The sequence below is a fragment of the Mustela putorius genome, unplaced genomic scaffold (genome assembly GCF_011764305.1).
Source record: "Mustela putorius furo isolate JIRA1106 unplaced genomic scaffold, ASM1176430v1.1 tig00003863_pilon_pilon_pilon, whole genome shotgun sequence".
Taxonomy (NCBI): Eukaryota; Metazoa; Chordata; class Mammalia; order Carnivora; family Mustelidae; genus Mustela; species Mustela putorius.
This window is the reverse complement of record NW_025422015.1, coordinates 31,563,294-31,578,068: the sequence shown is the minus strand read 5'-3', so window position 1 is coordinate 31,578,068 and position 14,775 is coordinate 31,563,294. Positions and strand designations below refer to the sequence as shown.

At 34.3% G+C, this 14,775-nt stretch overlaps 1 protein-coding gene across 2 annotated transcripts in view; it reads right to left on the bottom strand.

The window, feature by feature from the left end:
• Window positions 1-14,775, bottom strand: part of TBC1D32 (TBC1 domain family member 32) — a 247,479-nt gene that overhangs the window by 136,127 nt on the left and 96,577 nt on the right. For both annotated transcript variants that reach the window (XM_045066413.1, XM_045066412.1), the window contains exon 22: window positions 7,958-8,074. In XM_045066413.1, the coding sequence (XP_044922348.1) occupies window positions 7,958-8,074 (117 nt within the window). The remainder of the gene's footprint in view (window positions 1-7,957; window positions 8,075-14,775) is intronic.

The window sequence follows — 14,775 nt, the reverse complement described above, 5'->3', positions numbered from 1 at the left end:
ATACACTGCGATCTAGTAGGCCAGAATGAAACCAAAACTAGGAAAACAAAGGAATATCCATTCACACAAATACATACATGCCTGAGTGCCTGCTGTTTACAAGTGTCCCAATGGTCATGTGTGTGTTACCTCTTTTCACTTCAGAAAGGGATAAGTGCAAGAAGGGACAGATCAGTTATAATGCCAATACTCCTTCACCTGCACCACTAGGAGTGGCTTGTGACTGGTTAGCTCATGAACATCCTCAAACAAAACTCAACCTTTAAGGTTCTTCCTTGAGATTTTTCAAGTGAGAGGGCTCTTAATCTATTCTGGCTGCTATAACAGAGTACGATAGACTGGGTGGCTTATAAACAACAGAAATTTTATTTTTCTTTTTATTTTAATTTTTTTTTTAGAGATTTTTATTTATTTATTTGACAGGGAGAGATCACAAGTAGGCAGAGAGGCAGGCAGAGAGAGAGCAGATGAAGCAGGCTCCCTGCCGAGCAGAGAGCTCGATGCAGGACTCCATCTCAGGACCCTGAGATCATGACCCAAGCCAAAGGCAGAGGCCCAACCCACTGAGCCACCCAGGTGCCCCAGAAATTTTATTTCTTACAGTTCTGGATGCTGAGAGGTCCAAAATCAAGGCAACAGATTTTGTGTCTGGCAAGGACCCACTTTCTAGTTTTTAGATAGTTATCTTTTCACTGTGCCCTCACATGGCAGAAGGGGTAAGAGATTTCTCTAGAGTCCATTTTTTTTTTTCAATTATCCATAACCACACCTCGGATAAACCTCATTGGCTACGATATTGCCACTGTGCAAAACTGGAGTCTATAATGTTTTAAAGGTACTAATCACTTCGTGAAGGCCCACCCCCAATATCACATTGGGGATTAGGTTTCAACATATGTATTCTGGGGGTATTCAGTCTATAGGAGGGAAGGAGAGGAAAAGGCCACTCTCCTGTTTGGTAACCTAGTGAATTACACTGTGACCCCAACAAAAGATATGTCCACATCCTAATCTCCGGAACCTATGATTGTTACCCTATTTGGCAAAAGAGTGTTTGAACTAGGTAATTAAGAATTCTGAGATAAGATCATTCTGGATTAACCCAAGTGGGCCCTGACACTGTGACAGGTATCCTTAGAAGGGAAAGACAAAGGGAGATTTAAGACAGATGAGGGAGAAAATCTTGTGAAGATGGAGGGCAGAAACTGGAGTTATGTTAGCAAAAAGACATGAAATGCCTGGAACAACCAGAAGCTGAAGAATTCTCCCCTGGAGCCTTTAGAGGGAATGTGTCCCTATTAAAACCTTGATTTTAGACTTCTGGCCTCCCGAACTATAAGAGAATAAATTTCTGTTGTTGTCATCTACCCAGTTTGTGGCCATTTGTTATGACAGCCCTAGAAAACAACAACAAGGGGAAATGGTGAAGATGTCAGTATAAAGTAACAGGTAGTCCTGTGTACTCTCCTATAGAGAACACCATCTGGAGAAGAAAACACTAATGATAATTATACCAGGCAATTTTATAGCATTTATTATCTGCCAAACAGTGACTTGAACTTTTATATTTCATTTAATTCTTACAACAACCCTGGGAAAGGAACATTACTGGTCTCTTTTAACAGAAAATTAAAGTTCATCTTGTCTGAAGTCGCACAGTTTCTAAAAGGCAGAAATGGGAATCTAATCCAGGCAGTCTGGCTTCAGAATACAAACTCTAAACCACTACACTATGCATAGCTTTCAATAAAGCCAAGATAGGCAGTAACAGGACAAGATGACACAGACAGACAGACAAATGTGAATCTACCGTCGAAGTTCTATTTCTACTTGTCCTCGTTTTTTGTTTTGTTCTTTGCTCTTGTGGCACAATGAAGTCCACAAATATTTAATTTAGCATGTACTGCACACCTACTGTGTGCCAGGCATTATGCTAAATACTGCAAACATATTCTCAGGGTTGAAAAAGAGCTTAAAGATTATGTGCTACAACCATCCAATACGTTTTTGGATCTGATCTGCAGTATCTCCACCAAGAAGAAACAAGATAAGGAACTCACAGAATCCCAAGGTAGCCTATCTCGCTTTTAGTCAGCTCTGACAATTAGCAAGTTCTCCCTTAGGTTAATTCACTGTTTATACTCCTTGGTTATGCAAAGAACATGGAATACTCTTGTCACCAGTACTGGGATCCAAATTTCCCAGTTACCTCCCACATCATGACTCTACACAAGCTGCAGATGTTTATTAGAGCCAATATATTTTCTAATGCAGGTCAATAAATATCCTCTTCTGCTGAAACTAATTCAAACTGAGTTTCTCCAATAACTAAAGAGGTCTTACCTAATACATCACTTATATAGCTGAAAATTAAGTGAAAGGGGCTGGAGAACAATCAAAGATTTCATGTTTAAAAGACATATCAGAAATATTAGAAAACAGAATATTTTTTTTATTGACCTTTAACTTACTAAAGTGCAACTTGAGAGTTGTTTACAGGACCTAGAGTTTTTGTAGATACCTGATACGAAATCATGAGAAGTTAAGGTCTAACATCCCTAAAATATAAAGAATTCCTCAAAACTAAGAAAAAGAAAACAAATAGAAAATTATTAAAAATAAATTGAAACACCATTGAGAAGTCATCAATGGCCATTAAAGCATAAGAAAAAAATGTGCTATTCACAAGAAAAACACACATTAACACTTTCCTCAGGTCAGATATCTACACCTCTGATCACATAAACAACTTAATGAGACTGTTAGAAAACAGTAACTATTATACCTCATTGATGGGAAAGCAGAACGATTACTCCCTGTGGATAAAAATCTAGCGATATATACTAAAATTACATATGAATTTACCTTTCAACCCAGCAATCCCACTTCCAGAAATCTAGCTCAAATATACTATCTATAGTAGGCAGAATGTAAGAGACCTCAAGATTCTCAGGCCTTAAACACTAGTGCATGTATTGCTATGAAGAGATTTTTGCGGAAGTCCTTAATTGATTTTAAAATAGGAGATTATCTGAGTGGCTCTGATATCACTGCAAGAGCCATTTAAAAGAAAAGAATTTTGGGGGGCTGCTCACAGAAGAGGAGATTCAAAGCATGAAAAGGATTTGATAGGAGAAAGGTTGTTCACAGTTGAAATGGAGGGGGCCACAGGACAAAGCCCCAGGAGCAACTCTTGGCTGACAGCCCCCAAAAAGCCAGGCACTTTAGTCCTACAACCTAAGAAACTGAATCCTGCCCAGAATTAATTTGGAAATGCAGTTTTCCCCAGGGCCTCCTGATAAACTTAGCCTACCCAACATCTTGATTTCGGCTTATAATACTCTGAGCAGAAAACCCAGGTACACAGTGCCAGACTTCTGATATACAAAACTGTGAGCTCATAAATGGGTGGTTTTAATTTGCTAAATTTGTAGCAAGTTGTTATACAACAGTAGAAAAAATATATAGGCAAACTGGTAAGTACAATAAATATAAACCAAACTATTAATTTGGCATAACTTATAATACCAAAAACCTTAAAGAATCCAGTGTCTACCAACAGATGACTGGTAAATAAAAACACAACACATCCACACAACAGTATACCATCCATTTGTAAAAGAGTTAAGGGCAGAGCTCTATATACTGGTGTGCGGTAATCTCAAAGACACAGAATTAAAAGAAAAATGCAGGGGCGCCTGGGTGGCTCAGTCAGTATGCCTTCAGCTCAGGTCCTGATCCCTGAGCCCTGAGATGCTGCCCACCTCATACCCTCTCTCTCTCAAACAAATAAAATATTTTTTAAAAATAAGAGAAAATGCAGAGACAGGACAGTGTTTAAAGCATACTATCTTTTGCTTAAGTCTGGAGGGAAAAAATATATATATACTTTTTAAAAGTGAAAGTTGTAAAGTAATATTTGAAGGATAAACCAAAAACTAACAAAAAGTGTTAGCTATAAGGGAATGTTATAAAAAAGAACTTTCTGCAATGACGGAAATACTATCCGTCTGTGTTATCCAACATAGTAGCCATTGCCCACCTATGGTTAATGGGCACTTGAAAACTTGAAATGTGGATAGTACTTAAAGGAAAGAAATTTTGAATTTTATTTTGTTGTCACTGATTTAAATTTAAATAACTACATGGAGCTAGCAGATATTATATTGAAGATCAAAACATACATACACAGAGAAAGGACAAAGGGAGATTAATATGCAAGCACATTCTGTGAATATACTTTGTGACATACTGGAGTCACTTTTTTTTTTTAAGATTTTTATTTATTTCTCTGACAAAGAGAGATCACAAGTAGGCAGAGCAGCAGGCAGAGAGAGAGTGGGAAAGCAGCCTTCCTGCTGAGCAGAGAGCCCAATGCGGGGCTCAATTCCAGGACTCTGAAATCATGACCTGAGCCGAAGGCAGAGGCTTAACCCACTGAGCCATCCAGGCACCCCTGGAGTCACACATTTTAAAAGAACATTAATCATGTAATAATTGAAAAGACAAAATTAATACAAAAGGTAAAACAACCTCTCAATTTAGAACATTCTAAAATAAATCTATCAAGTTAGTGGCATAACCAGGCAGAATGAGATTTACTTACTTCCAGTAACTTTTTAAAACACAGTACTTTGACTGTAAATCACTAGTGGCATACATCCTAAGAACAAAACTAACTGAAATGAAATATCAATATGCACACATTAATCTTATTTTATTCTGAAACTATTATATGTACATTGTACAATAAAAGCAAGTGAGTAGTTTTGTTCATGTCATTAGTCACCAAGCTTTTCTGTGAAAGAGAAAAATACAAGAAAAAATACAATATAGGCTCATGGAATTTCTCTTAAAAAAAAAATGCTCTCCTTAGCTGTCTACTGAAATGACTAGAAATGATGACAACCCTCAACAAGGAACATTTCTAGCATCTAGGTTATAATTTCTAAATAACAATTCCTAGTAAAAGAAACAATTCTTTGAAGATGGCGGATTCCAGGACCGAGCCAGAAAATGTATACAATGAGCCTGGAATACCTTACATGAGAAAGAAATATATCAAACAGAAATAATTACATGTGAAAAGGACTCCATAGCCAAGGAATACCTTGATTATGAAAAGTAGTAATGATTAATCACACTGGATTGAAACATATACATATACAAATTAGAAGCTCATACTGATAATAATAACAAAACATCACTTTTGGAGATTATTAGACCAATTCACTACTCTGAGGATTTATAAATAGTCAAGTATTTATTCTGCCATTTCTGAAAAAAAGTTTTTCAGGATTTCCATTATTAAGCAATTCCAGTCAAGGACAAAAAGAATGCCAGAACTAGAATCACCATTTCACATCTCCTAGTGAAACACTGAATAAATGCAACCCAGGACAAATAACCCAGTTTTTCCAATAAATCAATGGCATGGAAACAAAGAAAGAACTGTTTTAGAAAAAAGACATAAAAGACATAATAACTGAATAAAACGTATGGACCTTCTTTGGATCATGACTCGACCAACTATTAAAAAAAAAAAAAGACATCTTAAGAAAAAGGAAACTTCTATGTAGACCACATATTAGATAATGTTAAGGGATTATAGCTAATATTTCAGAAAGGATTAAAGCCACAGATATTCAAAATGAGGTAATTCAAACAAAAGCAAAAACAAAACCCAGGGGTCCTTATTAGTTAGAGATGCATACTAAATTTATACACTAAATTATTCAGATAAATTGACATTATGCCTAAAATATGCTTTAATAATTCTCCAGGAAAAAAAAAATGCAGGAGTAAAGGGGAGGAAACTGTATAAGAGGAGTGAAATAGAGGGAAGAATACGGACAGAATGCTGATCAAAGCTAAAGTTTAGTGTTGGGTATATGGGAGTTCATTAGACCATTTTAAATGAAAGTTTGAAAGTATCCACAAAAGAAAGCCCAGCCATGAATTTGTGTAAATACATGTACAAACACATGCACACACACAGTTCCTCAGTTTAACTTCCTAGGGTTCCTGCCACAGGACTCCCAAAGAAAACAGAAAGATACTGAATTTATATTCTTTTGAATAAAGCCTAAGAAGGGCCAAAATCATCTAGGGCCTATCAAATGATTAATAAAACAATGAAGTTACTGAGAACCTACCAAGCTCAAAAGAAAGACAAAACAACTAGTGAGACATTTTTGGCCAAAGATAAAATATAGTTCCTCTCCTCATGGATTTTACAGTTCATTAGGAGAGAGAAATGCAAAAGTAATTATACAATAATGTGACCTATGAGATGACTTCACAGAAAGAGTAAAGCATGAAAAATGAGGAGATACTACTATCTAGCCAAAAGGCAAGGTTAGATAGCTTCCAGACACCAGAGAAAGAAAGAAACTTGTCTGATTACCCTGGAAGTCAGAGAGTAAAAGGTGAAAAGAGACCAAAAAAAAAAAAAGGCTTTGAGAAATAAGGAGAAGCTGTCTGTCCTCATGCAAAGGAATGTGGCTACACGTGGAGGCAAAGAGAGATCAGCAAATATTTTAAATAGAATTACTGCATCTGGTTTTCATTTCTAAAGGACCACTCTGAAAATTAATCATCATTAGGATAAATTACAGGTTGAACTGGGAAAAAAAGCAGTTCGGATCTCACTGACGTAATCTAGACAACAAATGACAGTCCGAGCTAAGATGTTTTTAATAGAAATTTAAAAAGTAAACAACATGTGGTTATTTGGGAGGCAAAAATCTATACATGGTGATTAACTGCATATATAGAAAGAGAAGTCAACAATGACTTCCAGGTTTCTAGCTTACTCAACTGTGTGGATGATGGAACTGTAGAAAAAAAAATTATATTCAGTTGTAGAAGTGGTAAGACTGAGATGCTCGTAAGTATTCCAGATGTCAATTATCTGGTATAAATCTGAGTACAGATTCAACAGTCAGGTGAGCATTATAGGTCAGAATTGTCAGTGTACAACTAAAACTGCACTATTGGAAGAGATCAATCTGGATGATAGGTGGCAGAGGAAGAGAAGTCCACCACAAATGCCAAGATGCAAGTAAGCACAAGGTAAAATTGAAACTCTTCAAAGAAAAGAGAATATAAATTAAAAATTCAACATTAGAAGTACCTATCTTTATATCTCATTCATAAAATTATCAAAAAATTTACAAAGCAGAGAAAGTTTAAAAAAAATTAAAATGTTTAAGATTAACAAGAATTAAAAGTATTCAAATGAGCAAAACTATAGAAAAAACAATTACATACAAGACAAAGTGACCAGAAAATAAGAATGGTTAACAGAATTTCAGTGTTAATTAAATAATTCTTTATGAATGCATAAATATACATTATCTTGTGAGTTTGATTCAGAATTAAATAATCCTTTATGAATGCATAAACACATATTTTGTATATTTAATTCATAAACTTACCAAAGATGAGGAACTAAATACCTCTAAATGATTAAAACAAGTTACCAATTTAGGAGTATGAATATGAAAAAAGTCTCAAATAAATATGTATATACTGCCCTCATGGGGCAGTAATATGTAGTTCATTAAAATACAAGCAGAAAATACATTGGACTGCTTGTATATAGTTTAATCCTAATTATTCTAGCCAATGAAGAAGCAACACTGGTGTGACTAATAAACCACCTAAAAGTCATTCATGTACATATTTCTGCTTATGCAAGGTTTCTTTCCTGATTGGGAAGCATTAACTTTGTATTCCAAGAGGTGTTGTAACTTTAAGGTGACCTGGATCAAAAATTCCATGCACAGATAATTCGGAGCTGATATTCCATGGGTAAATAAATCAAATCAGCTTTTAAACACCATTAAATAACGTTCCTTTTTTCTGTCAAACTGCACTGTACTATAAATCTCAAGTAAAGGTAAAGTAAAGTAAAGGTAAAGTAAAAGGTAAAGATATTAAAAAAATGACTTACAATAACACATGTTGGGACTTCACGAAGAGAATATTCTGCTTTATTAGGAAGATCCTGATTGCCTACCAGCTCATAAACAGCAGGATAAGATAACAAGTTCACCAATCCTAAAAAAGACTAGGCAGGGAAGAAAGAAAACACTGTCATTTAAATGGTGCATTTTTTCAACCACATCCATAGTATAGTTTTATAGGAGTACGACTATGAGGACTAATTTTTTAAATAAGCCTAATTAATCCACATAAATGTGAAATATATACCTGCTAAGTACCAAAAAGCCATCATCAGCAATATGTGCTCACAATGCATTAACAATTGTAACAGAATATATAGGAGTTTGTTTTAAAATATCTTGTATCTCCTGAAAAGTTTGGTTTTGAGGGGGAAAAAAATGAAATGACCCATCCTTCTATTATTTGCATTATTATAATTGATGCATAAGAAATACAAGAGAGTAACACTGTGGGGCTCTGGAGCAAGATAATAAATTCTAAATATTCTTGCACTCAGGCCACAAGGCTTTCTTTATCCTTTAACTACATTCACTGGAAATCCAACTAACCTAAACATTATAGTTAATTTAAATTTTTTAAAGATTTTATTTATTTGACAGAAAGAGACACAGCGAGAGAGGGAACACAAGCAGGAGGAGTGGGAGAGGGAGAGCCAGGGTTCCTATAGAGCAGGGAGCCCGATGTCGGGCTTGGGGTTGGATCGCAGGATTCTAGAAGCCGCTTAATGAATGAGCCACTCAGGCACCCCTATAGTTCATTTTTTTAAATAAAGATTTTATTTATTTATTTGACAGAGAGAGAACACAAGTAGGCAGAGCAGCAGGCAGAAGAAGGGGGAGGAGAAGCAGGCTCTCCACAGAACAGGGAGCTGAATGATGGACAGGATTCTAGGTCCTTGGGACCATGACCTATGCCAAAGGCAGCCTCTTAACCAACTATAGTTAATTTTTAAAAGCCCTGGCTTTTCCTATCAAAACCAGCTCATTTTCTGGTGTAACCTTAACAAGTTAATCTCTCCATGAAGTTTTAAGCTCTTACTCTCATTTCACTTTACTAAAAGCAACCTGAATATTTTTCTCAGGCACAGTTCATTCTTTGGATCCCCTACACAAAAGCATGCAGTGGTTGCCCATCACAAGAAGCTTAACTTAGTATGACTTTCAGGCACTTTACTAATTGACACCTTTCTCAGCTTCATGGTGTCAAAAGCCTTATTTTCCATTATTCCTCAGCAGGAAGTCACTACTTCAGTCAATTGAATCCTGCGGTCTCCTTCAAATAAATGACTTCCACATATGCAAACCATTTTATCCTAACAATATATTCCTCAAGCCCTCCCACTTACTCATTATCCCACTTCATAAGTTTGCCACATTTTTTCTAGAAGGCTTTCTAATGAGCTCTATTCACCTCTAGAAACCCTGTATCCTGCCAATACTTGTATGTTTCATTTGTATTGTATTAACTGTATTTGTTTGTAACTATAGTATTAAGTTTTCTGCCTGCCATTTTAAAAGTTCTTCACTGGATTCAGAAAATTTGAGAATCAAGTTAAGAATTTTCACTATAATCAGAACATGAGAAAATTTAAAAGAAGTTAGTTCGATCTCTCACATAATAGATGAAAAAACTTAAGGACCAGAGAAGTTAAGCGACTTGGCCAAAAACACGCAATCAGATAGCTGGTACCAGAACTAATCAATATTTTCTTACTTTCAGGCTAGGTTACTCATTCCAGATCCCAGCATAATCGAACGCTATTTAACAAGACACCTATGCTACACAGTCTTTATTTGAGGTCTTGGAAGGTTCAGTTCATCTTGCCCCCACCTCCACCCCTATTATGCCAAATGAAATATTCCATAACAAATAACAGTGGTTATAGTGAATATATTTAACACAGTGGGTCTTAACAAACATTGCTGTAGAAAAATGAACTCTTTAAAAGCTTCCTTTTCTTCCCATGAATATTCCACAAAATGAAGATGGAATTTCAAAGTATTTCTAAGGAAATAATCTATATACTACTGACTAAAACCTAGTATCATTTGCATAGCAATAAAGTTATCATAAAGTAGAATAACTAAATTTAATAACCTAGTTACCACTTACTGAATGCTTATGTAAAGAACACTATGCAAAAACTGTTCACTATAGAGAAAAACAAAAAGTGGTAGCAAGAAAAGGATGTTTAAGGAATGTGTCAATTAATTATACATAAAATGAACTGCAGGGAAACTACAAAGTTCATGGCCACCTAGGAAAAATTCACTAATCATCAAGGTGTTTACCACAAAAATGATTAAGATAGATTCCATATTTGTATTATTCATCTAGTTTATGAAAAAATAAGTTAAAAAAAAACCAGAAAATGTCTTAAACATGGAAATATTTTAAAATGTTAATATTAGCCCAATATTTAGAGTTATAAATGTCTTATTTAAAATATCCTTCCCACTGACTGTTGCCATGACAGATTACAGGAAACTTAATAAATGTTTATCTTAACATCTGACACTGTCCATCAAGATATATGGTCTTTAGGGGCGCCTGGGTGGCTCAGAGGGTTAAAGCCTCTGCCTTTGGCTTGGGTTGTGACCCCAGGGTCCTGGGATCGAGCTCACATCAGGCTCTCTGCTCAGCAGGGAACCTGCTTTCCCCTCTCTCTCTCTCTGCCTGCCTCTCTACCTACTTATGATCTTTGTCTATCAAATAAATAAATAAAATCTTTAAAAAAAAAAGGTATATGGTCTTTACAAATCACATATCAATACTATACTGAGAGTTTTTGTATTATTTGCACATGAGGCATTCCACAGGTGAACATGAAACTTCCTCCTTTCATCTAAGAAATAAAACCATTCAGACCACATAGAATCATGATTACTTCTGATATGGTACTCTAAACTAATTATATAGAACATAAGGTAAAAATAATTTTGTATTAGCATACTGCAAGATTGTGATGTCTTAATAAACACTTGTAGAATTTAAGAAAATATTTATAACATAATCATGAGTTACCATAAAAACATAAGATGTTGCTAATATCAAACATTAATTATCCTAAAATTTATATTAGCACAAAACATTTTACTTCCATGTCTTGAAAAAAATAAGGCTTTGTAAGTAGTAAGGAAACTAATTAAAGGTTAAATATTTTATATATTTTGAGACTAAACCATTTTAAAATTACCCAAGATCAAACACTTTTTTATGAAATAAAACTCCTTCAGGTTGAAAATGATCATCCATTCACTTATTAATTCAAAATATTTTAACACCAGCTGTTTATTGGCAATTATGCCAGATGATAAAAGTAAAAATATGAATGAATAAAGGAATGGTCCCTGCCCTCAAGGACTCACACAGTAACAGAGGACAAATACACTATTAGAGCATTTAAAATGGTTCTCCAGGGGTGCCTGGGTGGCTCAGTTGGTTAAGCATCTGCCTTTGGCTCTGGTCATGATACCAAGGTCCTGGGATCCAGCCCTACATGAGGCTCCCTGCTCAGCAGGGAGCCAGCTTCTCCCTTTCCCTCTGCCTGCTACTCTGCATACTTATGCTCTGTCAAATAAATAAATAAATAAATAAAAATCTTTAAAAATTAAAAATAAATAAAATGGTTCTCTAAATTACCTGATAGTACCATACTATGGAGAGGGATGGAAGGACATTGGGAGGATCACATTATACAGCAAAGCAAGTGTGTGATAAGAACTGTGACTGCAAAGTAGCAAGCAGATAGGCAGATGTACTATGTTAACGAGCACTAATTTTATCCTTTAGAAAAAAAAAAAACAAAGGTTTTCCAGAAAAGTAATGAAAATTTCACGTTATCTTATAAGATAGAAAGCTATGAAGGAAAACAGTTGTGAGGGTAGACAATACTGGGAAAAAAGAAATTAAGATTCAGAGTTCTAAGAATGAGATATCAACTACACTTATTACACCAAAACTGTATTTTCAAGTGTCTAATGCAGAAATCAGAAAGTGATTTAAAAAGGCAAATTTGAGATAAGAGAATCAAACCATTTAAAATAGTTTTACACCTTTCTAGTCTGTATGCCTTTTTTTTCCCCTCGTCTTATCACACTAAGATCTAATACAATGCTAAATTGGTAAGAGTAAGCAGATTTTAGGTCCAATATTTCACCATTAAATACGAGATTCACGTTTTTGATAGATTGTATGTATCAGATTGAAAGAAATCTTCTGGGTTTTTATCAAATATGGGCATTTAACTTTGTCAAATGATGTGTCCATGTCTACTGGTATCATCATATGAGTCTTCTTTATTCTATTAATATAGTGAATTATTGTCCCATTTTAGAATAAGAAACCAACTTTCTGTTGCCTGGGATAAACCCCACTTGATCATAAAAAATAATAGATCCTTTTATATATTACTATAAGCAATTTGATAATATTTTGTGGTTTTTTTTGGTAACAGTTTTTTCTAATCCACATCAATATTTTGCTGGCCTCCTCATATAAGTTAGAAATTGATTCTTCAACCTCTGTTTTGTGAAAAACTTTTTGTGAGATTGGTTTTCTTTCTCCTTTAACAGTTTCATAGAATTCACCAGTGAAATCATGTGGCTCTCTATGGTAAGTTTTTTAATAATTTGATTTCTTTAACAGAAATATAGCCACTAAGAATTTCTGTTTTATACTGGGTCAGTTTGGTAAGCATATTTAAGAAGTTTGTCATTTTTATCTTAATTGTTTAATTTATATCATAAAGCTGATTGTAATATTCCTTCATTATTCCCTAGTAACTATGGGATCTTCGGTGAAACTCTTCTTTCGTTCTTGATTAATTTGGGGTCCCTCATTTTCTTGATGTCTCTAGCCAGGAGTTTATTATTTTTAATAATCATTTGTAAGTACCAAATTTTGGTTTTGTTACTTCTCTTGTTTGTCTTTTTTCTGTTTCACTGATTTCTGCTTTATTATTTCCCTTCCTCCATGTTCTTTGGATATAACCTGTCCTTTTTCTAGTTTCTTCTAGAGTGAGAACCTGACTCTTAATTTTAGATATTTCTAATATAAATATTTACAGTTAAATTCCTCTTAGAACTCCTTCAGATACATTTGCAAGTTTTCTATTTTATTTTTATTTTCTGCTTTAAAATATTTCCTCGTTTCCCTTATGACTTCTTTGAGCTGTGTGTAATTTAGAAGTGTATTTTCAAATATTTCAGATTTTGCAGTTTCTAGCTTGCGATACTTAAATTCACTGTGGTCTCAGAACACACTTTGTATTATTCCAATCATTTTAAATTTATGCAGACTTAACACTCTAGCCCAGCAAGTCTCTTGGTAAGCATGCTGAGTGCTCTTGAAAAGAATATGTGTTCTGCAGTCACTGAATATAGTATCCTATAAAGAGCAATTAGATCAAATGATGACTAGAGATATTCATATCATGTACCTGAGAACAGACTGAAAGATGTTACATCAATTGCTAAAAGAGGAATGTTAGTATCTTCAACTGTTACTATCCAGTTGCCTATTTCTTCCTTAAGCTATTTTAATACTTCACATATTTTGAATCTCATTTCTAGGACCATAACTAACTTATGGTTGTTATATCTTCCTGATATATTGACCAGATTATGTTCAAATGTTTCTTAATCCAACATTACTTCATTTTCTATGTCTCTGACATTAAATACTGCTACTGCAAGTCTTCTAATGTATACTTTTCCTTTCTTTTTTATATTCATTGACTTTCAACTTTTTCTTTAAAGTGAATTTCTTCAGAGACAGCGTATTATTGGGTCTTATTCTGAAAATCTTTAGTCTCTTACATGTAATACAATTATTGATTAGGGCTACAATTTCCCATTTGTTTTCTTTTTTCCCATCCCCTTTCTGAGTTTTGGGATTATTTTTAGAACTTTATTTTAGCTGTATCTTTTGCATTTACTTAGTGGTTTTTCCAGGTCAGCTATCCAACAGACCTCTCTGTGGTGTTGGAAATGTTATATTAATTGAACTATGCAACAGTCACTAGTTCCATGTGGCTACTGAACACTTAAGATATGATTAAATGTACTTGAGGGACTGCATCTTTAACTTCGATTCTAAGTAGGTTTATATAGCCATATGGTACTATTGTCTATCATATTCTAAAGCACAGATAACAAAGAAGTAAGAGGAGGGTGAACTGGAAATAAATTTAGTGTACCTCATATACTGAGGCCACATTATTATTTTCTACAATTTAAAATATAGCAAAATTAAATCCAGAAAGTAAAATTAAATCCCAATTTTCTAGGGAATAATATTTAGAATTATAAGCTGGGTACTAAGAATGTTTGCTATGAGTTGTTTCTAGATAATTCAGTCGGTAGCTTAGAGGAGCATACATTTTTTTTTAATAGAAATTAACATTAGTTTATACTGACATTTCTAATGCAAAGTCAAATTAGTTAAATAAAATCCCAACCTTATAAGAGAAAAATAAATATTTTTTAGGGATTAAAATTAATGTTGTTCCACTTCATGTAAAATTTAAGAATCGTGAAACCACATAGATTTGTATACCATTAATACCACTTGCTTATCCTGTGTGGTAGACCTGTCATATATATTAACTCTAAGTATAAAATAAATCCCATTATTGTGATAGTTTTCTTATAAACAGTCTTATAAATTAAGAGAAAAACAGGTTTGTTTGTTTTTTAAGATTTTATTTATTTGAGAGAGAAAGAGTGCACACACGAACACAGGTGAGCAAGGGGTAAAGGGAGAGGCAAAGGGAGTAGAAGAGAGAGGAAGGGAGAGGAAGAA